A 27,710-nucleotide genomic window follows, 5' to 3' on the forward strand; every position below is an offset into this window, starting at 1 on the left:
AATATTTTGTTATTTCTTTATAAAAATGTCAAGCCCAAAAGCTCTTTTCTAATAGATTTACTAAGATGATCTTTTTATGCTGTATTGTATGAATCATCAAAGCAGCTTTGGTGCTTACCGAATGTTATTTATTGTGCATGAACGTAACTATATAGACAGGTTTTAATTAGGGGACCTCTTTCATGGAAAACTTGAAAGCAGATGGTGTTTGTTTATATTTTGCTTTCAACAGAAATACAAAAATGAGCATTTAGTGTTTACTTGTTTTTCATGTGTCCCTGAAAATTAAAAGCTAGCAAGTTGAATAAAGTGACACTGTTTTACAAGAACTAAACTTCAGTTGTTCTTCTGTTAAAAGTTCAGCTTGCTCCTGCACCTCAGAGCTGGCTGTGGACCAATAATCAAGCTTTTTTTTTCTATCTGGAATTGAAAGGCTGCCTCTTACAACAGCAATAATACTAATAGCATAGGCAGCATTTCTTAAATCTGGTTTTCTCTCTCTTTCTTCTGAGTTCCCATTGTATGAGGTTCACATACTCATCTGTGCTGTCAGAAGGATAAGCCATCAGTTTCTGTCAGTGCAGAAGAAAAGTTGTGATTTTCCAAATTAATTGGCATGCTTTAACTGTTTATAAACAACAACAGATAAAGTAAACTGTTATTTACCATATGTCTTTAAAGTTTTAATCTTCAAGTTGCCAGAACTCTTCCTAAATATCATCCCAATCCATATCATCACAGTTTTCCTATCTTACAGGAAGGTTTCTGTACATGTCATAAAAGAGTTTTGCCACTAAGGTGACCCATTTTCATAACTGACTGTACAGTCATAAATGTGAAATACACTCATGCTTTTGTGTATATGTACCTAAGTTTGAGGAGGTAGGTTCAGCCTTGACCACTGTTAAGATATTTAAAAGACAATACAACTGTAATTCTTGGTGTAGCTTTTTTTCTAGTATTATAGCAACCTCTTATTTTTGATGGTCACATTTCTTTGTTTTTAATTTCACGGCTTCTCTGTTGAGGATTTGTATTTGTGAGTATTTTCCCACTTGAACTGATAGAAAGGAGAAGCCTCACTAGCTACACTTACTTCTACTAGTATTATGTTGTTTATAGGATTATAGAAGTTCTTTCTTGGAGCAGCTCTCAAAGTTTGGAGTTCATTTGGCTCCTTCTGTGCATTTATTTATGTGTTTTTATAACCACATACCTATTACAGAAACTCTTTACCATGTGGCTAGTATTAGTGTAGTGTTAGGTCTGTATGTGAAATGACTGCATTTTAATTTAAAGGCAGCAATACCAGTGATACTTCAAATTCCAGTCATCCCTTTTCTGTATTTCTTTAAACCATATCTGTCTGCTTTTGCCTTTATGTACATCTGATGATGAGAGCAAAGTGGAATAGGAAACCAAAACTGGAATAGAAATCCAAAAAATTTTTTTTCCTTTTACCTTTTTAATAACAGCATTGTTTTTCATCTATGAACTCTCTGTGCCCTTGTTGCCAGGTTCCTAGTTTATTCATGCAGTTTTGTCATTTCAGACACAATTCTTTGGGGGTCAGGCTGCTCTTGAACCAAGATGAGGGAGATTCCTCCAATAAAGATGGGAGTAAAACGGCTTTTGGTTTTGCTCAAATGATATATGTAATTTTTTTTGTTGTTAATTTCTATGAAAAAGGTAGGCTTTAAAATGTCCCATCTTTGTTTCTTCCTTGTTCTGCTTATAGGCCATCCGAAGCTTCCAGGTATCCTTACACATCTTTCCAATGAACCCTGAAGTATGGAAAGAAGACCTTTCCTGGGCAAGAAAACTACAGGAACAGCAGAAGGCCACAAAGACTGAGTCAGCGCAAGCCCTGGCAAAAGAGCTCGTGCAAGAGCCAATCCCTGACTATGACTTTGAAAGTGATGAAATTGTGGCAGTCTGTGCTGCCATTGCAGAGAAGGAGAAAGCTCTTTCAGCAGCTAAAACTATGGTGATTGTGTCTGCTTCAGGCACAGTAGAGACTGTTACTGAACAGGACAATTGTACTGCAACTCCTGATGAAACCCTTTTCATCAGGGCCCGGTAGGGCAGCCTCATGAGTCGTCATGCCCATAGTTTTAAGAACTACTGTTATTTATTGTATTTTGCTTGCTTTGTGTTTGTTCTTTTTTTATTAAATGGTAGGATAGCCTACAAAAGTTAAAGAATTGAAGTTATTTTTCTTCCCTTAATTAAAAAAGCAATGACCTGAGTTGTTGTTCCATCTGTATTTGTCAAAAAGAAAGCCAAGAGTTGATTCTAAAAATTCTAAATTCTTATGAACAAATGTAATGTTGAAATGCTTAACTGCATTCTAACAGCTGCTTCATCTTTGTGTATTTCATAATTTTACAAGTTAATGTGTACATTTTCCCAGTGATTAGGAAAGTTTTGTTTAAACTGTAAAAGTTCTGTGGTTTATCCCCAGCCGGCAACTCAGCCCCACACAGTTGACTGCCTCCTGGTGGAATTGGGGGGAGAATTGGCAAAGTGAAAGAACTTGTGGGCTGAGATGGATTCAGCCTAATAGGGAAAGCAAAAGCTGCACATGCAAGCAAAGCAAAACAAGGGATTCACCCACCAGTTCCCATGGGCAGGCAGGCTTTCAGGCATCCCCAGGAAAGCAAGGCTACATCATGTGTGACTTGGGAAGACACTGAGAATGTCCTCCCTTCCCCTACCTCCTTCTTTTGCCAGTTCTGTGTGTTGTGCTGTGAGATTGAATATCCCCATTGTCAGCTGGGGTCAGCTGTTCTGGCTTGTCTCCTCCCAGCTTCTTGTGCACCCCCAGTCTTCTCACTGTTGGGGTGGAATGAGAAGCAGGAAGAGGTCTTGACCCTGTGCAAGCACTGCTCAGCAATAATAAAAACAACTGTGTGTTACCAATATTTGCCAGCACAAAACCTAGCCCCCTACTAGTTAACATTACTAAGTAACATTATTTTTCTTCCAGTAAAAGCGTGAACTGTTTTCTGTTATTGACAGTCTTTATTTTCATTAAGATTACTTGTTCTATTAGAAAGTTTCCTATGAAGCAGTGATGGATTATTTTTTTGTAGAAACCTTTACGTTGCTTTCAGTATTTTACCAAGCAAAGTCCTGAATGCTTAGTTAAAACTGAATGTTTCACCGGAAGAAAGAACACTGTTTGTGACTGAAACTGGCCTTGTCTTGTGTGCTGTGCTACAGACATCACCAAAAGTAGAATGGTGGGAGTAGGAAATATTGCTGAATTGTATTGTATTTGGGGCTTCTCTTTCCTAGTGAGGCTAGTCTGATGAAGGGAGTCTGTTTGCTTTTCCTAATTCTTAGGACCTGCCATTAAAAGTATGCTCTTAGGGAAAGAACGAGTTTTCCAGGACAGTGCTGCTGGAGGAGTCTTCCTTTTTATCCTTTTTGGATTTTGGATACAGTGGTGGGTAATGAGGCATACCCTAGGAAATTTTTTAAATGTTGATATTTTTCAGGGGAAAGTGGCAATAGATTCCTCACACAGGCAGTTCAGAGAAATGAAATCAGGCTGTTTCTTTGATGTGCTCTGTGCTGAGACTGTTCTCATTTCATTGTCTGGGAGACGTGGTAGAGATGATCACTTCCTAACAGTACTGGAAAAAATGGTCAGCTGAGGAATTCCTGAAGAATTCAGTTTGGGAACGTGTAATTTTTTACTTGATTTGATAAAATTTTCTATGATAATAGATAGTTTTGTAGACAAGCGAAACTTCTGAAATCAGTCATCTTAGCACTTTTCAAGTGATTTCTAGTTTCAAAATAATGCATTTGAAAAGAAAATTATGTTGCTTGAGAAGTATAGTGGTTTTGCAGTGGAAAATGCATTGCAGAAAAACTATCTCAAATCATACTTTCTGGTATCAGAGTATATTTAAGAGGATATGTACAGTTCTTTAAAAAGACCTAATTGCCCTGTTGTACTAAGTTTTCATTAATTTTTGCAAGAGTCTCCCTAAATTTTTTTTTATATTTGTGAATTTCTAGATCTATGTTTGCATGAGCACAGATTCACACAAAATCACACCTTTTACTATTTTCTGTGTATTCAATATAATTAGAACTACAGTGGCATAAATATAGTAAGAAATGTAAAACATCATCATGCTACATTTTTATTTCTTCACTACATTCAGAATGATTTTAAATGCTTACTGGATAGGCACTTGATTAAGATATGGTTTGATGGTTTAAATTACTAGAGTTAAAGGACTTCTTAATCTTTCTCCTATCAATTTATACAATCTAGTCAGCCGTAGAAATAGCATGAGAGGGATTTGGACAGATTTCTTCAGAGAAGGGATCTTCTCTGGCTGGAGAAGGAGATGTGTGAGATGCTCTAGGGTACGTTTTCATCTTGAAGGAGCTTGGCTGTATCCACCTCATCTTTTCTTTCTTTGCGCTTTGTACTTGTGTCAGTGTTCTGTCTTTACTCATACAGGAAGGACTGCTGCCCTTCTCTCAGAGGCCTGTGTTATCACAGAATATGTTTCCACTGAAATGATTCACAAAGTTCCAATTGACTTCAGCACTGCAGGTCCAGACTGCTGGGAGGGTGTACATCTGCTGCGACGGGCTCGGGGGGTGGTGGTTTCCATCTCATACACTAAATGTGTTTTCCTTCTGATTAGATTAGGTTATGAATTCTAGGTATTGTCAGAACTGTAGTGTTTTGTAGAGCAGTTAAGTCCCTGGGACACTCTTTTCAAGCTGGGGAGAAGTTCAAATATTGATGATTTCAACATTGTTTTTGTACAGCATGCCACGTTTTGCATGTATGTAATTTTCTGGATTGGTTTGCTGTTTGAATAAAATACTGACTTCTGCTGCATAGTGATGCCTGTTTATTCTTTGGGCTATAACAAAAATAAGTATTATTTCCTGTTCTGGAATGTTCCTCATTTTATAATTTGCTTTTGTCTCTGGTGAACATGTTAATTTGTTTTAGTAAAAAAGAAAAGAAGACATCTCGGGGAAAAATATTTAACAAAAAGTGATGCTCAGAGCTTTTAAACCTTTCAGGGATATCCACATGAGATGGAGCAAAAGGAGATGTTATCCAAAACAGGATATTGGTGAAATACACTCCCTCTTTGACATTAGAAAATTATTTTTATTGTCTGTCATCATTAGTGGCAGTGACTGCAGCAGCTTCCATGTGTTTGCCTTCCATATGAATCACATACTAAAATGCTCAACTGTTGCTTTCAAGAGAAAAGCTTAAGAACAACACTGGGTTAGATGGATTCATTTTGCTTGATTAAGGAAACTACAGTTAAACATTCAGATATATTTTTCCCTTCGAGTCTCTTTGTATATAGTGGAAAGACATACACAGCCTCACAGGGCCACTCATATGCCTTGAGTTAGATAAGTATCAGAATGAGTTGAATCAGCCTCCCAAGGTGCCTAATTATTTCCCTTGACTACAAAGGAAACTCAAGGTGACTGGCAGTTAACCTAAAATGCTGAAACCAAGCATGTGACTTCCACTCTCATCGATGGAGATAAATATCTTTAAAAACCTTAAATGTACTTAGAGAGAAATAAGTCCTTTCTGACAATACCAGAGGGTAAAAAAGGAATAAGGATCAGATAGCACAACAGTGACTCCTACTTGATAATACCATAAGATACTGGATTTTAAAAGTAGTCATGGAGAGGGATAGAAAGCAAATGGAACAGTTTACTCTGGGTTTAGAGATCAAGATCAGAGAGGTAGCACTGGAAACTTGCTTGCCCACATAAGGTAAGTTCCCTCCCAGTCCTAAAACCAAGGGAAAGGAGGTAAAATACTAGCATTGAGATGCTATCTTTAATTTATTTTGAGTTCACCGAATTGCTATAAAACTATAATGACTGTATTTAGGACTGGGGCACAGGGAAGCAGAAGCATGTGGGCTTGGTTTGTTGGCAGGTTGCAGGAGCTATGTGTTTACTGTCTGTCACTGTCATGTTAACATGGTGTTCCCAGATGGTCTGGAGTCCCCAGGCTGTGGTATCTCCAGCGGGGCTGGTTCTGGAGCAGGAGGGACTGATGGGCACGGGTGACTGCTGAATCCTGCCAGGTGTGCTGCCTGGCTTTCAGGGCTGATTGCCTAAGAGCCACAAGGCTAGGAGCTGTAAGGTTTGTAAAGGATAAATGATCAAATGGAATGATTAGACAAGGGGATTGAGCTGCCTTCGTTTTCACAAAGCAGGAGATTCACTGAGTTTCTAGGTCTGTAAAGCTGGCAGGCCTAGAAGATGGCCTGGAGTGCAAAGGCCTGGTGCTATTTGGTAGCTCTAAAAGTAAATCTGCCTTAAGTGGACCAGGTTTGCTGTTGTGTCTGGCAGCAAAAATAAAACCTCAAAAGCTTCCTGACTTAGGATGTTGGCTGTGCCTTTTGAAGACAGCAGATTACACTGATCATGTTAGTGCACTGGCACTGGGCCTGTCGCGGCAGTTCGGGTCAGGCAGCTCGGGTGTTCCCCACAGCAGGAATGTGTAAGCCTGATTTAAAACAGCCCAAGCCCTCTGACAGTACATCCTACACCCTTAACCGTTCATAAGGCTAATTTACCATGGATCAGAGATTCAAACTAATCTACAGATCTTCACAGAAACCACTGTCTGGTACAGATACTAGCTCTCATCCTGCCTGTGGTGGGTGGATCCTCCAAGCCCTGCCACAGGACAGGGTCTTAAACTGAGTTGGGGCTGGGGTTTGGGGTGTGGTTGAAGGGTTGGAGGTCTAGCAGTGTCTCTGTAAAGGGTTTGAGGTTTGGGGTGTGGTTGAAGGGTTGGAGGTCTAGCAGCGTCCCTGTAAAGTGTTCAGCAAAGCGGTGATCTGGGATGTGTGGGCAGGACGCTGCTGGAAGTGAGAGAGGGGGACTGCCAGTCACAGAACTAGCAGGGTGGACAGAGTTTGAGAGATACAAGTTTGCTATGAGAAATTTCTGTACATTTTCTGTGAACATGGAGGACGGGGGAATGTGGATGGTGATGTGAAAGTCCTGAGGGGATATGGACCTCTGGGGTTTGGGAATATAGGGGAGATATTGATGTGTGAGAAAGGAAACCCTTTTGTATATATGGAAACCACTATAATATCTAGCAAGAAAATAAGCTTTTAACCTCCATGTGGCAAATTAGACTCTTGAAACTTGTAGCCTTATTTTAGATTTGTTAAGCTGAGGGAGGCCAAGGAATGTAATCCAGTAATGTGTCTGTGGTCAGCATTGGAGGAAGGTGCTAAACCTGAGTGGGACTGTGGGGCAGGTAAACAAGATGTCACCCTAAAAAAAGGCACACTTGCCCAGTCCTGCCCAACTGCTCCTAAACACTCATCTGTGTTTGCAACTAGGCAACAGAAGTGCTCTGATTTTGCCTTTGTGCACTGCCATGGAGCTGTGGCAGGCAATTTCAGTAAGCTCAGAAGACTTTGTGGGCTGTTCATGGAGTTCATTCCTGAGGGAGTTCATGTTGATAATGAGTCGAGTCCACTACTGACACATTGTGAATGCTGGGGGCAGAAGGACATCAGGCCTATCCTGTTGGCTAAGGGAAGATATTTAATATGGTCTATTCTTGCTTAAAGCTCTTTCAGACTACATGTAGTTCTCATCAGTAATGATGACAAGGAGTAATAAAGGCATATGAATAGTTTTTAAAATAGGGAGCCCTTGCTTGTTTAGCTACTTACACACTGTAGATACTCAACTCTGTCATTGCATAAAGTACCCTATAATATTGGTGTGCTGCCATGGGCCAGCTGCAAAGGTGTGGTCCCATATTGGTACATGTGGTATTATCTGCCAGTGGCAGTCCCACCTTCCTGCTATGCCAGGTGCTATTTCCTGCTTTAGGAAGTATGGTGAGTCTGTTCTATTTGTTGGTCACTAGTAAGCAACAGACCATAGTGAGGTGGTTTAATTGCAAAGAATTCAGGCAGATCTTTTATCTGTAGATCTGTATCAAATCTGTAGCTGCAGTAGGAGCTTGGGCAATACTGTTCTCCAGCTTAACTGGTGTAAAGTGGCTGCTGCTGCTGCAAATATTTGTGTAGAGATTTAACTTCAGTTTCTATATGTATGAAGGCAAACAAGCTCAACTCCTCCCCTATCAAAGGGAAATGTCTTTGTGCAAATAAAGAATTTTTGTGGCTCTATGTCAGTGGTCCTGGGGATAGTTTTGATAACAGCTGTTTCTTGCTGATGGTGATCATGCTGTGGTGTTTTGGAAACTTCCAGGACAAAGTATGTTTTGGCAGTAGCTGAGTGCAAAGCATTCCAGGATGGGAGGCTTGTTAAGGCAAGGAGTTGGCACTGAATGGCACATTCATGTAGACATCTGAGATCAAGCAGAACATTTGCATTTAATTGTGATCCCCAAAGTTGCTTTGGTCAGTACAACTGCTTAAACATATCAACATAAGGCTCAAGATTTTCATTACAATGTAGCATTCACATGAAAACACTTTAGGCAATATAACATGCTTTGTATTTGACAAAACATCCCCCAAATATCTGTACAGAATTATTTTGATACACAGTATTTCTGGAACAAGATCTAACCCTTACAACATAAAACACAAAACTCCTTTTTGTCAGTGGTTAACAGCTGGTTTTGGTGATGTGTTTGTCATCAAAACTCTAGCAACAAATGCTTTTCAAGGTGTTTAGGACTGCGATATAGGTCTATATAATCTATACTTTAAATGAAGATTCTGCTTCCATGGTTTCATACATTTATTTGATGGAGTATCAGATTACACAGTCATAAAATTCTATTTACTATTTAAAGTAAAATGATAAATGTTATGAAAAAATACCTTTATTACATCAGTGATGCTTTAACTAAAGTGAATATTAAGACTATTAACCAGGAGTTGAAAATTTCAGGCCCTGATATTGAAAGCACTTCTATATGTCCTTAACTTTACATGTAAGGAGTCTCCCTGGCAGCAGAGGGACCACACTGATGGGCAATGTTAAGTGTGTGCCTAAGGTGTGCAGATTGTGGGCCAAAGTACTCAGAGAGGCGCCGTGTGTTACAGAGAAAAACATTCTCAGAACATAAATAAAATTGGATTTTTTTTAGTATATACATATACTGAAAACTAATATTCTTAACTAAAAGGGTGTGTTTTCTTTTTCTCTCTTAGAACGGTATATATTCCCATTTCACTCAGAAAGTGCTTATGTATTCTCAGCTCAAGAATTATCTCATCAGCTGTGAATCTAGCATGAACAACAAATCTAAGCTAAGAATGCCTTATCAGCAGGAAATACTGAGGGAAGAGAAGGCTGGCAATCATTTCTATATACCTTGTATTCATAACAAACCTTCTCATAGAGAAGAATACACTTTTAAATATTTTCAATCCTGATATATGTACAATGATAAAAATTCACATTTTCATGCTTTAGTGAGACACTTTAAAATCCTACTGCAGGCAGCTCTTGAAGTAGCTGTGTCCAGTTACTGGCAGCTGCCTCATATTCAGCTCTAGTACCAGAAGCTCAAACTCTTGATAGCTGAGCAGCCATGGAGAAGGGGCAAGAACAATTCTACCAGACTTGGAAAGGGAAAGAAAAAAAGAAAAAAAGAAAAAAAGCAAGTGATGGGGTCTTTCTATTTCCAGAGGCACAGTAGCTCTCCTGTGTCCTGCAACAACACAAGGCAGTTCATGTTTCCAGTCCCATCAGACCTGCTTTGTACCATTTCCAATGCAGGGCCCAAGTGCAATGTCTGTTCCACACAGTCCTCAGTAGTCTAAAGGAAATGTACCCATCACACAGCAAGAGAAAAATAGCCCTTTGAAGCACAGCTGAACCCCTCTTCCCATGAATAGGCAGAACACCTATCTATTGCACCAGTTTTTCCAATGTACCAGGAAGTATCCCCAGGGTTGATGCCTTTCACGGCTATCTATATGCACTTTTCTGACAAATTCAATGTCTCTGTGGGGAAGGTGACCTGGAGAGGGCCACTCTTGGGTGCAGAGCTGGCCCCACCACTAGAGCTGATCTCGCCCACCAGGAAGACGCTCTCGGAGTCGTGTCCCTGTGAGGAGTCCGAGGTGTCGGAGCTCCGCAGTGTCCTTACGGACGTGGTGTCGGACTGAGCCGAGCTGGCGCTGGGGCCCGGGAGCAGCGCGCGGCCCCCGACGCTGCTCTCGCTCAGCTCCGGGGAGTACAGCAGCGTCTGCGAGGTGCTGCTGATCTCCCTCAGCTCGCGCGAGATGAAGGAGGGCGACTGGCTGGACATGGCAGATGAGGTCCTGCGCCCATCCACGCAGTTGAAGTTGCCCCCCGAGTGCTGCCTCCGAGCCCCTCCGATGCGGCAGAAGAGGCATTTGATCTTCTCGATGGCTTTGCTGAGCACAGTCTTCCGGAGGAGGATGTAGATCCATGGGTCCAAAATGGGGTTCACCGAGGCAATGCGGATAGCTTGTAGGTCAGGGTTTTGCCTGACATCTTCCACCGATTCAGGCCGGTACAGCTGGTTCACGAAGACACGGACCTACCCAAGGAGAAGGGAGGGGAAGGAAGACACAATTACATAATTGCATCAGGATTGAAAAGCTTACACTTCAAAGCAGAGATCTAGATTTGCAGATGTAAACTATGACAAAAGAGCAGGCTGGCAAAGTTAGGCATCTCAGATTGGCAGCCATGAATTCATTTATGGAAACAGCAAAATAAAACCAGATGAAAATTGTAACATCATTGTTAGATGTAGAAAAAGACTGGCTTTTTCTCTCTCTTTCACCTCATATTTAATCCCCGAATCTCCAAATTTTGGCTGGCATCTTTAAAATTTCCCAGGAACACAGACATAGACCTGTATCCTGCTTCCTTGGTATACCTCAAGTCTCATGCAACCTGCAAAAAGCTAAGTGACTGGGGAGACCCGACCAGTTCCTCTAGCAATAATCACTTAGAAATGAACTGAAACACACATGATAATTCAAGTACACAAGACTCTGTAGGCAAGTCCTGAGTTGTCGATTCCCAAGTTTAGAAATGTATTTTCCTGGCATCTGTCCTTACTGAAACTGTTTATATAACCACAAGTGTTTGCTTGCTGCAGCATGGTTTAGAAATACAGAAACATAAAAGAAAAGGAGGAAAAAACCCCCAAAAAGACAGGTCGCCCAGCTCTAGATTTTTAACTGGCCAAGATAATGAGATTATTTCAGCACTGGACTAGAGTACTCTTTTCTCCTATACAGCCAGCATTTTGGTTTTACTTACAAAAATACTGATGAAATGGTCAAGAGTTTAAGATGATGAAGTTGATGTGTGAAGTGACTATTTAATTAGTAATTCTAGTTTATCATGCAAAAATTTTAAAACTGAAGGGCTCTATCTTCTACATAGAAATGTATTCTTCAGCTTACTCTGCTAGTTTCTTCTTCAGCTAGTCTCTCTCCTTGTTTAGAAGCCACTTTTGTAAATGCTGCTGTAAGGTACAGTCCACAATGGAATTTGTTGCGTTGATTAGTCTCAAATAGCTCTCCTCCATTTTAGCAAGACCTTATCAGTGTCCAGTTAGAGAAAGGCTTAGGAAAGCCACTGAAAAGTTAATAATGGAAGATTCTGTTTCTTCAGACTCCTTCAGGTAAGTCAAGATATAGATCCCTTAATTATATTTTTATCTGATACAGTAAAAATCTAGTAGCAAAATTAGGAGGGTTTTAGAATCTTATCCTTGGCTCCTGAAATGAATCAAGGCCTGCCTAGCTATGAGGTTACAGTCATGGAGGCAAGGAAGAATTTAAATAAATGAGTCAAATTAGGATAGCTCTCACAAGTAATTTTTTTACAAGTCCTCCATGGGAAGCCATCCAAGTCCAGTGGAAAATTTCACAATTCTTCAGAAATTTTCTTTCAGGAGGGCAAGGTGGTGTCATTCAGCCTTGTCAGTATTCAGAGATGGAATATTCTCCACAGCTATCAATGGTATGTTTAGAATAATGCAGTCCTCTGTGGAAGCTCTGTGCCTACAGTTGCTCTCAAATGGACTGTCAAGCTGATGACTCAGTGTATTTCCTTTCTCAGTACTTTTCTCTAGGTTTATGGGTAACGTAGTGAACCCAAGATATGGGAAAATATTGAATTTATAAAGCAATATACTGATGCCAGTTTTATCCACAGTTACTTTTCTAATGATTTAAAACACTGCAGATGTCTTTCTGACTACTAATTTCTTGGTCTTATTGATTTGTTAGGCCAAACATGCCCCTCAGGTGCTTCAAAGGGTATTCCTATGCATGATGAACTTATTTTTATGGCTTTTGAAAAAAAATTTGTTCAGAAACTTTCTGCCTTTTTTAAATACTTGGCTTTATTTTAAACTATTTCAGACATAATTTTATTTTTCACTGTTAATTTTATTTATAACTAATTTCATTATAATTTTATTTATAAGAACTTAATTTTATGATGTTACTTATGAATTTGACTGTTCTGTAGGCAGCTTTCCTTATTTATGCTGTGAATACAGAATTATTAAATAAATTATTGATAAATAAGTTGTTGCTCCCAGGCAACACCGCTAGATGGCGCGGCTGCCCCGCGGCAGGTGTGGATCTTTGTATAGTATTTGTGTACATGTATAATGTGAATATATATAGGAAGTGTGTGTGTACATATGTTCAATATGTATCTGTTTATGTGTATAAAGTGTACATATGTATAATGTGTATGTGTATATGTGTAATATCTATGTGTGCATGTGTATAAAGTGTAGATATGTATAATGTATGTGTCCATAAGTACAATATGTATGTATAATGTGCAGAGATGTATAACGTGTATGTGCGTATACACCTAATGTATATAACAAATCCACCTGGACCACACAAAAAACAGAAGGCACACTTTGAAGACAGCTGAAGAAATACACAGTTCAACTTGGGAGACCTAGCTTACTTTTTTTTTTTTTTTTTAACTTGGAGCTATAGTTACACGTCAGTGATTTAATAGTCGGATTGTTCTTTTGATAAGCAGCACGTGAAATTGAGGTACCTATTCCACCTCTTTCTGCCACCTGGCAGACTTTATGGAAAGACAAAAATGCCTCCCAGTGTTCACTCTGTGGCTGAAAAGGATGGCTGAAAAGGATTATTGCTAATGGTACAGGACAGCTCGTTCTATGCTATCGCTGCATGCTGTATTTCCTTTTGACAGCTACGCAGCATGTGGAGGTTAACGATTCACAGAGCGGACCTAGTCAGTGAAAACTCTGATTGTACAAAACTGTTTCTATTTCACAGAAGAGTCCCATAGAAAATGGATTCCCCAGAATGTCATATGCATTTATCAGTTCAGGCCTATTGTTGTCTTACATTAATCACAATGGAATAAAAATTTATCCGTGTAGGAACGTAAGTTCTTTCCTTCTTTACTTACTGGTGAAACAACATTTAGTAAAGGATCACTTAAAATTACAGCAAGAGATGTACCCTTTTTTGGCTACAAGTCCTCTGCTGCAGGAGGTAAAATGATAAAAGATATTGCCTGTCATCTTCTAAGCAAGTGCCAAGTAAGTGGAATGCACTGCTAAATAAATTATCTAATCTGATGCTCGGATTTGTGCAATTTGAAATCCTAATTAAGAAAGGAAGCAAACTAGAACAATTCAAATCTCTAAAAAATAGGGTTTGTATATTAGGTTTGCAGCTGTATAATTCAGACAGCAAATCTTAAGAATACTAGCAGTTTATTTGCCATTAAGAACTACACACCTTGAAGCTACATCATGCTCCAGACAGGCACTTGTAGGATCAGAGTCCTTGTGCTGTTTGTGCTTTTCCTTTTTACTAACTACAGATGAAAGTCATGATTTCTAATCCTATGAAGCATTATAAAGTGACTTTTATAGTTACAGTCACACTTGTAATTGTTTCCACAGTTTCCACCTGCCCTCAAAATCTCTCCACAATGTAATATGATAAATTAAAAAAACATATAGTAGTAAGCAGGAACAAGTTTTGCAGCTCCACAAGCCAATAACCTTTGGCCTTCAAGGTCTTACTGTCTTCTTGGTGACTACTCTACTGCCAAAAAATCACGCCTGACACCTTGCAGTTGGTCACGGATGGTCCTTGATACTGAAAAGTTGAAACCAGCCAAGCCAAGCCAATTAGATCAATTAAATATCAAGTTAGAAAATCCTAATAATTTAATGCAATCAACAAGATGTACACCCTGAAACATTACGTTTTATTTTTCATATCACCATAATTTAACAACAATGTTCAGTGGTCAGAATGAAAAGAAGGTCACACACTTAAAAATTTTAAGAGTATTTGACAGACTGCTGGAGTGAATTCCAGACTGAGTAGTGTGTGCCTATTTACTCTTGAAACAGCTTGGTATTTTCAGAAAGGCCAGATAAAACTTTCTGCTCTCTTCTTGACAAAATCTCTCCTAATGTAACTTATTCCCTACATTTTACACTATGCAATTCTAATTTCTAAAAAGCTCAAAATATTTTAAGAGATGACATAAGCAGTGTGGAGTCAAGACACAAGTCAGCACATAAGTTACGTGTTTTTCTTACTTAATTTTTAAACTATTGTAATATTCATGTCTTTCATACCCCCTTCAGCACAGTGAGAACACACCAGTTTATATAAAGTTTCCTTCACAATTCTATTTTTCATTCATCTTTTTTTCCTTGATATATTTGATCAGCCTTCTCTCAAGTTCATTCAGCATTTTGCATAACCCCCTATAATTTTGCTACACTTGTTATTTTAAACTTTTGCAGATATTATGAATAATCACTAAAATCATATGCTGAAGCATCTCATTATTAAAACCTGCTGTTATCTGTGATTCAGTTGTTTCAGGGCTGTTTAATACTTCAGATCTTGAAATGTTTTTCTATCAAACCGTAAGAAGTGGCTCCTGTTGGATTGACCCCATCTGCTATTGTACTATCTTAGAAAGTGTTTGTTCTAAAACCTTAAAGGTTTATGTGTTTCTTTCAGAAGTTGCTTTTCTTTGACTTACTTGATGGTTTATTGAGCTGAAATCATCAGTGGGAAGTCAACTCATCAAAAGAAAACTTAAGTCACAAAGCACCCTGTGAGCTTGCTTTATGTATCTGAATCATGCTGGCACTACTTTTATGGTTCTTGATGACTGCCAGGCTGACCTGAGGACTCCTTAAAACTCCTCCAAGTCATGAAAATGTAAGTCTATTAGTCGATATTAGTAATCTACTTTGCCTAGTGGCTCTTTCTAGGGATTTATACTATAAAGGTGTTACTTCTCTGAGTTTCCCCATTTTTAACGTCAGTGTCCGTGCATCCAGAGGGCTTAACACAGCGGCATACCTGGCAGTTCATCACGGCACAAAGCAGCACAAGTGGCTGTGGCTTATTCCCACAGAGGGAGGCAAAAGACTTTAAAAGCTACTTAACAATGAGGAAATTTAACCACACTGGACACTGTGATGATGTGTATATATGTGGTTATTTGGGTTTGATTTTTTAGAAAAAGCTTCCTTTTATTTTTAGTCATCCATCTACATGAAAAGAGAGTTTCTTACATCATTTTAGATAGAGAAAATACATACTGCTTTACCACGTAAAAGCTAACTTATGTGAACATTTGCAAGGTAATACTCTGCCTTTGTACGAAGTAAAATCAAGGTCTGGGAGAGCTATACAACTTTATCACCTGCACTTCACATAAGTATGCCATATGCAAGTTTTTCACTAGCTACTGTTTAAATAATAAACTTTTTGCCTCACCCAGGTTCATTAATTTTAACTCTCAACAATCCAGTTCACTTTCTTGGAAACCCTCCCTGTTGATTCCTGCCCCCCCCCCCCTTTTTTTTCCTAAAGTATTATTTAAAAGACTGCCTAGGTGCAAATCGATATAAACTATTTTATTTTGCATTTCACACTCAGACTTCTCAGCACGCCTCTTGCTGATTTGCTACAGGATAAGGCTTAGCTTGTTTTCTGAAGCTGCTTAAGTCCATCACGACAATGTATTTAATTCAGAGAACTCGTTCTCTGCATTTACCAAGCACCTCTTTTGAGAATGCAATATTGTTCTCTTATGAAGTAGCTGTTTTGATGCTAGATTAATCAAATTAAGTACTGTCACCACCCAGAACTGTCGGGGTTTTGGCCACCTGATACATCCCGGGGCAGCGAGTCAGCTTACTCCTGCCGTTTCTGGAGCTGGACTGCCGGGCAGGCTGGCACAGTTCCTCCGCCTAAGGCATGTGCTCCTCCCGGGGACACCCTGTGTGCAGCTCAGGCAGCACCTCTCAACCTCTTCTGGACGCCAGGCAATGAACACATGGCACCATGCTCGGTCACGCCTTGCCACCACACCAAGTGACAACGCCGAAGGAGAGGAGATGGCCTTCGGTAACGGCCAGGACCCCGGGGCTGCAGCACAGCCACACTTCACTAGCTCCTGTTTGTTACTAATGTGGCAGCTCTGACCAAGCCTTATCAACACAGCTCCTCTAAGCAGGGGGTCAGACTCGCTGACACCAGAGTCCTGTTCACATGCACTTCTCCAAACTTCTTTACAGTAACAGACACTGTTTTGCATCTCCAGCTGGCCAGCTCTACTTGACATACATGGCACCCCCTCTCTGTGACAGAGGGATCACCCTACTGACAAGAAACCTCCTTAAAATAGTCCTTCTAAAAACACCTTCTGTCTGACAGCCACTGCTTAAGTCCCTACACTGTGTTTTGTAAGATGGCAAATAAGGCAAGCCAACTATTTGTTTAATGTCTCTGAGCCAGAGTAGGACAGGATTTTTGACAAGCTTTATTATGGCTGTTGGCAAACAAGAACTCTGCCTTTAGCTGGTAGATTTGGAGTTTTTTGTCTTTCCTGAAGATAGGGTGAAGGAATAGAAGAAAGTGAATCCTGTGTGTTCAATTTAATAACACTAATTGTATCAGCCTTTTCAGAAAATGAGCAATCAGTTGTAATGTTGTTTGACATTTCAGTGTGATCTCAAGGCTTATGTGGGCCAGATTCCTCCAGCACTCACTTCACTGAGCAATATACCGACAGGTGGTTCCACTGAGTTCACTCCTCCCACTGTGTGGGGAACTCCTAAAAGGATGCCTGTGTGGGATCTACTCCAGAGATGGTGCATGAGTCCCTGAGGAGTGGAAGCTTAGCTTAGGCTTTGGTTGTGAAAAACTCTCTATGTTGCTAGTGCCAAGTGAACACAACTCTGTCCTTCTTTTGCACATCAGAGACTCTTGCACCCTACAGCAACAGCATGCACATTTTAAAAACATACTAAACAGCCAGAAATGCAGGCCAGCCCCAAGCCTCACTTATCACAAATTAATTTTGCAGGTGAACTTTAAAGTGCTATTAGCACTCAGGATTTTACTATGTGGATTCCAGTTGAACAGTGAAACAATTATTGAAATTTTTGGCACTCTATTTTAATCAAGTAAAGGACCCCAGGACTTGGGATAAGCAGGTTTCTTTTTCTGTAAATGCAAATCTACTCAACTTTCTCTTAACGACACATGTATGCTAGTAGCCATTGAGTTAGTGTAACAATTTGTGACACCAACTATAGGTACCCCAAATAAGCACCTATTCCAACAGGAATCTGTTTGACAAACACAGAAGAAGAAAATATTCTGCAGTAAGGGTGATGGAACAGAAGAAGGGCTGCATGATGTTACTCACCACCAGAGGAATGGAGCAGATGACCACAACCAGGGAAGTGGCAATGAGCAGAATAACCATCTGGATTTCTGCTCCAGCCATCCGACGGAAGCTCCGGCGTCTGCGAAAGTCAGATAAACGGCTGGAGGTGGTGTCTGTCCCCAAGGACATGCGTCTCATGAACTGGCGGTGCATGCGAATGAGGGCCACGCACACCAGGATGTTGCAGATCACAGTCACCAGGATCAGGAAGGAGCTGAAGCCCGCATACATGTAGGAATATGCTGCATGGGTGGACACTTTTGTTCGCCAGTCTATGAAGCACCAAGTGTAAGGGTACTGCAAAGTAGATTTGCCGAGCCCCATGCTGGGGAGAGCGCAGAACAGCACGTTGGAAGCGTATATGGCAAAGAGCGTGAGCCCTGCCAGCTTCTTGTCTACGTAATGGTTGTAGAAATAGGCATGGTTGATGGCCAGGTACCTCTCTATAGACATGGCACAGATAATGCTGAGGCCAGAGAGACCAAAGAAGAGGAGGATGAAGGAGCTGTACTCACACAATGCAGCTCCTCCTGGCCATCGGTTCTGCAGGTAAGTGGCAATTGTGACTGGACTCACCAGGCAGGTCCCCAAGAGATCTGTGACTGCCAGTCCACAGACCAGCGTGTAGAAAGTGGTCTCCTTCTGCTCCTTCCTGGACTTGCAGAGCACCACGATGGCTATGAGGTTACCCACCACGCCGAAGATGAACATGACAGTGGGGATAGTGGGGGGCTTCCCGCCTTCGGCCCCGCTGGCGGTCCCGTTGGCGGAGCCGTTCGCAGGTGGCATGATGGTGGGGTCGAATGACATGATACCCACGCTGCAGCTGGCGAGCTGAGAGACGGCAAGATCGGGTCCGAAAAGGAAAAGCCGAGAAAGGGAGGGGAGAGGGTTGTATAGCGCGAAAGTAAAAATTCAAATGCTCGAGAAGTTATTAAAACAAACAAAAAAAAGAAAATTAAAAAAGTGGTGTGTTTCAGTTAAAGAAAGAAAGAAAAAAAAGTCCTAAAATGAGGCCGAACCGGGGTGCCGTCCGTCAACCACCGACCGCAGCCGAGAGAGCCGGGGCTGCCTCTTCCTGCCGCAGCGCTCCGCGCCAGCCCGGAGGGGGATCGGGGCGGCCCGAGCCGAGTCGAGCGGAGCCGCCTCACCGCCTCTCGCACCGACGCCGGGGAGGGCTTAGCGCGGCGCTGGGACGGCGGCTCCAGGTGCCCTCGGGGCGGCGTGAGAAGGTGCCGGGGCGCGGTGGCCGCGGCTCATCCCCTGCCGCCGGCCGGCGGTGTGCTGCGCTTCGCTGTGCGGAGCGGAGCGGAGCCGAGCGGGCCGTGCGGGGCGCGGGCACCGTCTCAGCCCCCGCGGCGCTCCCGCCGAGTTTCGCCGCGGAGGGCGGGGGCGGCCCGGGCCGCTGCGCCGCCGCTCCCCGCCCTCTCGCCCCATTGGCCGCGCCGGGCAGGGCAGGTTGCGCGGGGCGGGCGGGGGCCGGGCGGGGGCCGCGGGCGGCGGGGGCACCTGTGCGAGGGGCGCGGCCCGTGTGCCCCCCGGATGCGGCCGGCGGCAGCGCGGGTTGCTCGCACCGAAAGGGCCGCGGCGCTGGACGGCGTTTGCCGCCGAGCTGGGCTGTCGCTTGCCCGGCCCGCGGTGCTCCAGCGTAGGACCCGGGGAGGGGTCCCGCTGTCCGTATGCCGGGCCCAGCCCGTGTCACCCCCGCGCCCCCTGGGCCGCGCATCACAGAGAGGGGCCCGGGTGCGACGGGGTGGCGCCGCGCAGGACGGCCGGCAGCCGATGCTCCGGCATCAGGGCGGCACGTCCCGCTGCCAAGGGGAAGATCTGGTATACTGCCTGTTTCTGGCCTCTGTTGGTGTGGGTACCGAGTCCAGGGAAGTATGTGTGTACGTTCAAGGCATGCATTTGTATGTCTGTACGGAGGATTTGTTCGGTCTTGACTGTGAGACGATGATGTGTGAATTGGTAATAGGGTTGCACTTGCTGGCTAAGCCCTACGATTATAGTCAGTCTTATCTTGGCTGATGGAAGGACAGCAGTCACGTTATGCAGTGCTTGTGTGCAGCTTTCACCCGAGTGGTGGTGGTGGTGATGTAGTCCCTAGTCCAGAAATGTCCATACAAGACCTACAACCACAAGTATGTCCATGAGAGTTTCTGTGCTAGTGACCTGTGCTCTCACTTCAGGTATGAAGCTTCACATTGTCTTGCTGGATTTCACACCTGCTGGTCTATTGCCCTTGTACACTTGGTGACATTAGTTGCTACAAAACTTGTGTCCTAAAACACAACATTTGTATCCTTAGAAGAATCTCTTCACTGGTAGGCAAAATGTATTATAAAAGTCTATTATTTGTCAGTCTTATCATCTTCCATCGTTTTTATTTCCTTTAAGCCTATGAAAATGATGCCTGTGGACTTGCTATCAGTAAAGTCATGATAACATCATAATATGGTGATGACAAAAGTACTGGCAGAACAAAATATGAGGACAAACATAAACAGGAGTTTGTACCATGGGAAAGAGAACTAAGAGTTTCAGTTTTCAGTGCTATATGGGCAGACGTGAAGGAAAAAAGCTGTTTTTTATTTGATCAGCTTTTTATTTAGTGTTGTTATCTAACTGCTTTGAAAACTAAAATGCAGTTTTAGAAAAAACCTTGATTTTTACTTTAACACATACAGGGATAAATAAACTATAGCAGTGGTGGTGATCTGGTCTGGTCAGAGAATTCAAACAGCACTTTTCCTTACATTTTGCTGTTATTGGTGGCTCTTTATTTTTTACAAAATTAGAAAGTCATTCTGTCACAAGCACAGGGGTGTGGGAGTAGAGGTTGACTAATTTCATTTGCCTAACTATCAGAAGCAAATTAGAAGCACTTCAAGTGAATTTCCAAAGTAAATGCAGCACAAGGGTTGTTTTTGCTTTTAAACAATTTTCTGACTGTTGCAGGGACACTGACCCCGGTGCAGAGCAAGGTCTGAATTCAGGAGATGTAATTGCATGTGCTTTCTCGACAGTCCTTTTTTCATACACCAGGACTTCGGGGCTCTGGCATTAGAGACCATTATCTGGGATTAATTTAACACATGTGCATTTACCAGTATGGGAAAAGAACTTCCTTGCTTCCCTGAAGCAGTACAAAACTTTTTCATGACTAAAGGCAGAGGAAATTATTTTTTTTTCTTTGTTGCTGCCTTTTTTTCACTTATTTTATCATCTTCACATCCAGTCTTATGAGGTATTTTGCCCCCCTCATAACAAAAGGTGTGTCTTAACAAGGCTTAGTCTATAGCAGTAGTTGCCCAGGCCCTTCTTCTGTGTGTGTGTGTGTGTGTGCGTGTACATGAATGTGGGTGTGAAAGAGTGGATGCTATCTTTTGTTCTATAACGTCTGTCTTATAATGGATACACCTGAAGAACTAACAGAAAAGTGCAGGAAAATCAGGAAAATCAATGAGGAAACAACATAAAAAAACTCCAAACAACCCAAACCCCCCCCTGAGAACTGTAGAAAAAAGTATAGCTCTGAGTGCAAGGATAGTATGATCAGTTTTGTGAAATAGTGTTAGTTACTTAAATTAGAGAACAGGATAGAAATCAGTCACACAATTGTGGGATGGTTTTCTGGGGATGTGAGCTTACTGTGTCTACCCATTGTCTAGCTTTCAGAGTTATTAGAAAAATACAGTAACTTTTGGGAGTTTCCCACTGAACTAATGGTTTTGATATAAAGAACTCCTAGTCAAGATGAAAAGCATAATCACGTGCAATCCTTAGTCTTCAGAGCAAAGCAGACACTGTGGAAGTGAAGTGGAACTGAAAAAATGAAGAAATTCCACTTGTAACATGAGTTGCCATCCTCTCATGGCAGAAATGTCACATGTTGTAGCATTGAGTAACCACCAAAGAACTTCTGTTTGTGAGGAAACCACTTACGTGAGAAGCCAAAGTATCACGAATTAAAAATAAAAGCTTTGAAGGGTAATTATATATGGAAAAAACCTTAAATGAATTTCAAAAATCCTAGATTAGAAAACATTAGGACAGTCAAAATATCAGGATTTACTCTTAATTGCCCCAGAGTAAACTTTTTCTGGCTATAATGCTGCAGTTTTTAGAAACTTAGTTGTGACACACATGAGTCAACTACTGTAGCTAGATCAGTTGAGATATATAACTAACTGTGGTCATATTTCTAGCTAGATGAAAGATTCTAATTTAAATATTTGACTTCTTTTCTTTTTTTCCATGACATATTTATTCAGCACGTCTCAGCTGCCACATAGTATCCCTTGTATCTCCTTTAGCTGGCTGAGGGTTTTAAAACCTTACCTGCATTGCTCAGGGGCAGCTGGAACAAAGCCAAAAAAACTATGCAAAGGCCTTTCTGCTGTTTGTAACTGTGATTTTAATACTGAAATACCCATGTAGACATTTGAATTGATGGGTATTTTCTGGCAGTGCTTCTGTGAGCTCCACTTGCTCAATGGAGTGATGTCTTCAGCAGGCAGTGGAAGTGTGTATACAGCAAATTTTGGAAACTTTGGACTGCTCTTAGCATGCTGCTGGTCTGAAAAACATTTTGCATGTTAAACTCCCATTTCATATTTGGAGTTCAATAACATTCTTGACTTACTCAAGAACTTGTCAGCCTTTCTCCTTTCGTGGAAAATTTGGCTGTGGGAAAACTTTATTTCTGTTTTTTTTTGCTTAATTTTTGCTGTCATGCTTTTGACACATAAAGTTTTTTTTAGGAAAAAAACCAACTGTTAGAGTAAACTGTGTCTGTATGCCAAAATAAAATCATTATTAATAGACAATGGAGATAAACTGAACCAAATGTTACATAACAGTCTTTAATTAATAATTAGAAGAGAAAAATTAAGCAAGGAGTAAGCTGAAAAACTATTTCAGAGGAATTGGGGAATTCTGTAATGTCACTTGAACAGAAATAGCATTGCAAGTAGATAAAGATTTTATACTTTAAAACATAGAATATTTTCCTGCCGTCATACTTTTTCATAAAATCATCAGAGATGGTAACAGTTTGGTTTGTCTTTTTTTTTTTTTTTTTTTTTTTTTTTGAGGAATTCTAGTTATTACTAATATTACTAGAATTATTACTAGCACCTCTGGCACTGTTCCTTTTTTCTTGGTAAAACATTGTGATGAGTGGGGGTTTTTCCAGGGCAGGGAGTGAAAGCAGTCCTGTCCCATTCCTACTCTTCTTGCTGCATGCCTGTCTAGGAGAGAGCTGCAGAAAGCCACTGCCAGGGGACCCAGTGGTGGCACCCCAGTGGGACACTGTCTGTAACACAGCTCGATAATTTACTCCACAGTCATGTGTTCCATATTAGTCAATCATGCTACTGAAGTTTGGGGTTTTTTTGACTGTGTAAACGATCTGTTAATCTTTGCAGTACACTGGGTTTTTCCTCTGTAATAACGTCTGTAACTGTGCTAGTTCACAATTCTATTTTAGCAGTTATGAAGTCTGCATTAGTTGTTAAAATACCTAAGCCACTTCAATTTAGCTTTTCAGTCTGTTTCTTTGGAACAGTGTATGTTAAAATAGATTAATCTTCAACTGTTGCTTATACTGTCTTATTTATTTATTTATTTATTTATTTATTTTTAGGTTGGCAGTTTTTACTTACCTTTCGGAGGCCAACAGCAGAAATGGGAAGTTCATAGAAGAGCACTGATAAATAGCTGCCAACATGCTTTCTTTTTTTAGAGCCTTTAAGGTACTTTTGACTGCTTCAGGTATTACCTGATGTGTTACATGTAGCCAGCTAAGCCAGATTCTATGCAGAAAAAGATGTTTTGAGTTAAATTCCACTTTGGCACAAACTGTTACCTTCACTGAAGTAAACTCGGATTTTAGAATGTATGCTGGATGAGCTGTACAGGTGCCTTAGAATATATTTTGTTACTATTAGTAATTGGAATTGCTTTGTATTTTTTTAAACTTTCCGTGGCTGATGCTGTGTGCTGTTTCATTTTGTTGTGAGGAGGTACTGTAACTGGCAGCTGTGGTGGAAGCAAAAACAGCCCAGCACTGCACAGGAAGCAGTCTTGTGGCAGGTCCTGTTCCAGTCTAGCTGTTCTGCAGATTTTCCATGAGAGATCATAGGACTGAAGACCCTTTCCAAAGATCCTGACTGTAATTCTATTACAGTATCTGTGTGCCAGAAATTGAAACAAAGTATCATGCTTTCTCTTGGTTATTTTTGGGGATTTTTGGAGGGGTGTGATAGCATTATGTCAGGGTGTGATATACACCCATGTTCTCTGGCTTTGAAGAAAGAAACAGAGCTTTACATTTCTGTTTGAAAGTTGAAACTTTTATCAGGTATTAAAAACTGTGTACCAAAGGCACCTGTGATGAAATCAGTGGACCTGTGATTTTTGTAGCTGGTTTAACAGTCATGGAAGTGGCTTAATTCATGATATGGTTTTGTAGCATTCCTTTCTCTGTTGTCATACTTCGTTTTTTGTTCAACACCTCCATGTAAACTAAACTGTAGTTTCTCTGGAAAATATATTACTTGTGTACAGATTGTGTTCTGTGTCTATCCTGGTGAAGTGGTCCAAGAAGATGGTCAGTAATTTTGAGGTGAAATTTGTTTCCTTCCATGAAGGTGCTGGGACCATTTTGGAAATAGTGCAGAATCCTTCATAGTGTGTGCTGAGTCTCTCCTACCTTTGCAGTGTGAGGGCTGGCTTGGGCATAAGATTTGAGGATAGATGTGAGTTACAATCAGCTGAAAGTTTAATAGAAGTTTCTTCTTGTACCATCCTGCCTATTGTGGGACTGGAGTTGAAAGTATTTCCAGCTTTCAGGATGGAGTAGCAGCTAGTAGTGAAGTGCAATGTCTCTTCTGTTACCTGATGGAAGAATTATCTGGATAACTTCTAAGCCTGGGCTCCTTGGGAAAGATTTTTTTTCTTTTTCTTAATGCTTGCTATTGCAGTTGTTCAGAAAGGGTTTGTACACTTTGTAACTAGTGTGTGTGATCAACTCTTGCGTGGGGTGAGTTATGTTACATTAAGTATTGAATTCTGAAAGATTCCAGGACCAAGAAAAATAATAGAAACCAGGAAGTTACTGGATATTATCTGTTACTCAGCATCTTGGTTCTTAGAAAAATCTACTAAAGCTCCCTGAAAAAGAGGGTAATTTTGTGGGAATGATTCATGTATGAGGTGAGTCAGTTATCTTTCACTAAGAGGACAGTGGCTGCAAAATCACTGGAATAAGCTCCAGTTTTAGTAAGTCTGCAAAAAGTAACGAACTGTATTTGCAGCAGAATGTTTTTAAGAAGGTCCAAAAAAAGTTTTCAAGGAAATGTTTTCATGCCTGTAAATTCTCTGTTATTCCAGCAGAGGGTAGTTTATCCTCTAGGAAGCTAGGTGTGTTGAAGGAATGATTGGGAAAGGTAACTTAATGATTCCCATTTCCTCTTGTTTTAGATAGGGCAATAAAAATTAACTTCAATAGACTGACCTCATCAGATTAACAATACTAAAACATATTGTTGGGCTTAGGCTGGGACTGGAAAAGGCAGCCAAATTCAACAGTAGTCCCATTACTGTCCTGCTACCAAGGGCTTCATTTGCCCTTCAAGAATTACTGCAGTTTGCTTGTGCTTAGAACAGTTGCATTATCAGCTTAAGAGCTATTTCACTTTCATTTGTCAGCTAGGGAAGTAGATACAACATGAAGCCTTTTTTTTTAAATTTCAAATACATAAAATCACTCTAGTTGAAGAGTGTTTGGCTTGTTTACAGTTGCTTAAAAGCCCTTCTTTCTGCCACTGTACTCACTGCTGCAGTAGCTATTGTTGAGGAGAATATATGTTTGCAATTTGTCGTGGTAGTATCCACCTGCAGCAGCTTCCTACTCTGCTCGCTGGCAGTGAGTGTGAACTGGGGGATGCTCTTTCTATGCTCTTCTCTTCTATGATATTTTATTTTTCATCAGCCATCAGGAAGCAGTCCTGAAGTGGCTTTTGTGGCTGTCAGTCCTGAGGTGCAGCAGAAACCATTCTGACAAGACAGCATGAGTGAGAGCTGAACATTTGAAAGGGTAGCAGAAGTGATGTGAGGATCCATGGTTGTTCAGTTGCCATATTTCAATGAAGCCTGTTACTCAGAATTTGTTTTCATTCAAAGCAGTGTTTCAGCTCTTCATGGATATTGGCTTTTTTTGCCTGATTTCTAAAAAGAATACCTTCTAAAAAGATTATCTTCTTGTTTATCTTAGAAAGAGGTGTTATATGATTAATACCATGCTACATATTTTAATATTAAATTTCTATATAATTTGCTCTTAAAAAAAGTCATACAAGAAGCATTCCTGTAAGAAACCTGTGAATATGGTCAGTGCCAATCATGTCTGTGCTTCCATGGCTAGCTTGATCTTGACATTGCTATCACTTGGAGCTTTTTCCCTGTGGTGCTCCAGGGAACCACAGGGAGCTTCACAGGACTTCTGTCTTTCTTTCTTGCTTTCTTGCTTTCTGATAGGTCTGTAATTCACATCTAGCTGTCTCTCTCTGTGTTACAGACTTTCCCCTCATTTTCCAGGTTTGAATTTCAGAAATGACACATTTTTGGTTTCTACTTATAATTTTCTATTTCTTGGGTAAAAATGCCCTAACTATATTAGGAATGAATAATGTGTCTGAGTTCTTTATTTTGGAGCAATACAGATATTGTTAACTTGCTTCTGTTTTTTACACCAATGTTTTACATGATCAAAGGAATATAGAACACCCTTTGCATGGAACTGGAGAAGACATATGTCGTGCTGTCTACCCATTGTACAAGAAGCCTAGGCAATTAATCTCTTAGTGCAGGCACTTTGGTAAGCTATTTTACTAACATGGGATGATACCAGACCTGAATACCAATCCCGGATCACTTTTGTCTAAGCATTAGACAGACAAAAGAAGAAGGAGGAACCCAGGACAGCTTTTCCAAAGTCATACATAGTGTTAGTTCCAGATTTGCTACTTGCTAATCCCTTCCAATCTCGTGGACTTTGTTGCCTTTCAAAGTGGAAATAACTTTGGAGGATACAGACCCATTTACAGTTGATTTAAGGTATTTAGTTTGTACTTTTTGTTGTTTCACTGGTAAGCAGTTTGCAAAGCGATAATGCCTGGTTAGTCGAGACTGTAAGCTTGTCACACAGATGAGGAATGTCTGTGCTAGCAATTAATATATTTTAAATGTGAGTAAACTTTGAACCACTGCACTCCATAACAACAGTTCACCATTTATTAAAATATATATTAGCTTAGTAATATTTTTGAGATGTTTGTAAGTGAATATGTGCTTCTAAAATTTTTATATCTCATTAATAATTCTGACATTTGGCTATGGTAGAGTTACAGACTGGAACAAAAATGAACTTCATTCTCTTTAGAAATGTAGATAGGTAATAGTTTTAAATAATATACACATTGAATTCCTGATGCTGTTTTCTTCTCCAGCTGGAAAGCCTCTCACTGTTGGAAAGGCATTCAGTATGTTTGACATTAAGGGTGGGGGAATGTTTGTGTAATTATAAATGTTAGACTTGCAAATACGCCTTTTGATTGCGACAGCCTGAACTTCCACATGTCAACAGGAATTTTAACTTCACAAGATAATCCTTGGCTTATGTTCCTTGGCACCTTTCTCTTTTCCATATAATTTCAATATGTATATCACCAAATTGTAGCTGAATTTTACATGTGTGCACATGAGACATTTGAATATTGTAAATACTCTTGACTAAACATTGGGTTGCTCCAGCTACTGTGTGCAGCTGTAACAGTTTTGGTATTGTGATGAAAGCTGAAATCGCACAGCATTGAGTAATTACCTGTGGTCTTACAGGCTTGTGATATCTTGTGCAGTGCTGCTGAGCCTGGTATTAATTCTAGAAA

The 27,710-nt window shown here is 40.8% G+C and overlaps 2 protein-coding genes across 3 annotated transcripts in view; one reads left to right on the top strand and one right to left on the bottom strand.

Annotated features, from left to right (window-relative positions):
- The window catches only part of TTC33 (tetratricopeptide repeat domain 33), a 43,766-nt gene extending 38,888 nt beyond the window's left edge, over window positions 1-4,878 (top strand). For both annotated transcript variants that reach the window (XM_059873499.1, XM_059873501.1), the window contains exon 5: window positions 1,739-4,878. In XM_059873499.1, the coding sequence (XP_059729482.1) occupies window positions 1,739-2,083 (345 nt within the window). In that variant the 3' untranslated portion in view covers window positions 2,084-4,878. The remainder of the gene's footprint in view (window positions 1-1,738) is intronic.
- A 3,505-nt stretch (window positions 4,879-8,383) lies between these two features.
- Window positions 8,384-19,115, bottom strand: PTGER4 (prostaglandin E receptor 4). Its single transcript, XM_059873826.1, has 2 exons — window positions 17,740-19,115; window positions 8,384-10,552 (listed from the first exon to the last, which is right to left on the bottom strand). The coding sequence occupies exons 1-2, from the start codon at window positions 18,568-18,570 to the stop codon at window positions 9,959-9,961; spliced, it is 1,425 nt and encodes a 474-aa protein (XP_059729809.1). The 5' UTR covers window positions 18,571-19,115; the 3' UTR covers window positions 8,384-9,958.
- Window positions 19,116-27,710: the final 8,595 nt, after the last annotated feature.

This window comes from Haemorhous mexicanus, chromosome Z (genome assembly GCF_027477595.1).
Source record: "Haemorhous mexicanus isolate bHaeMex1 chromosome Z, bHaeMex1.pri, whole genome shotgun sequence".
NCBI lineage: Eukaryota > Metazoa > Chordata > Aves > Passeriformes > Fringillidae > Haemorhous > Haemorhous mexicanus.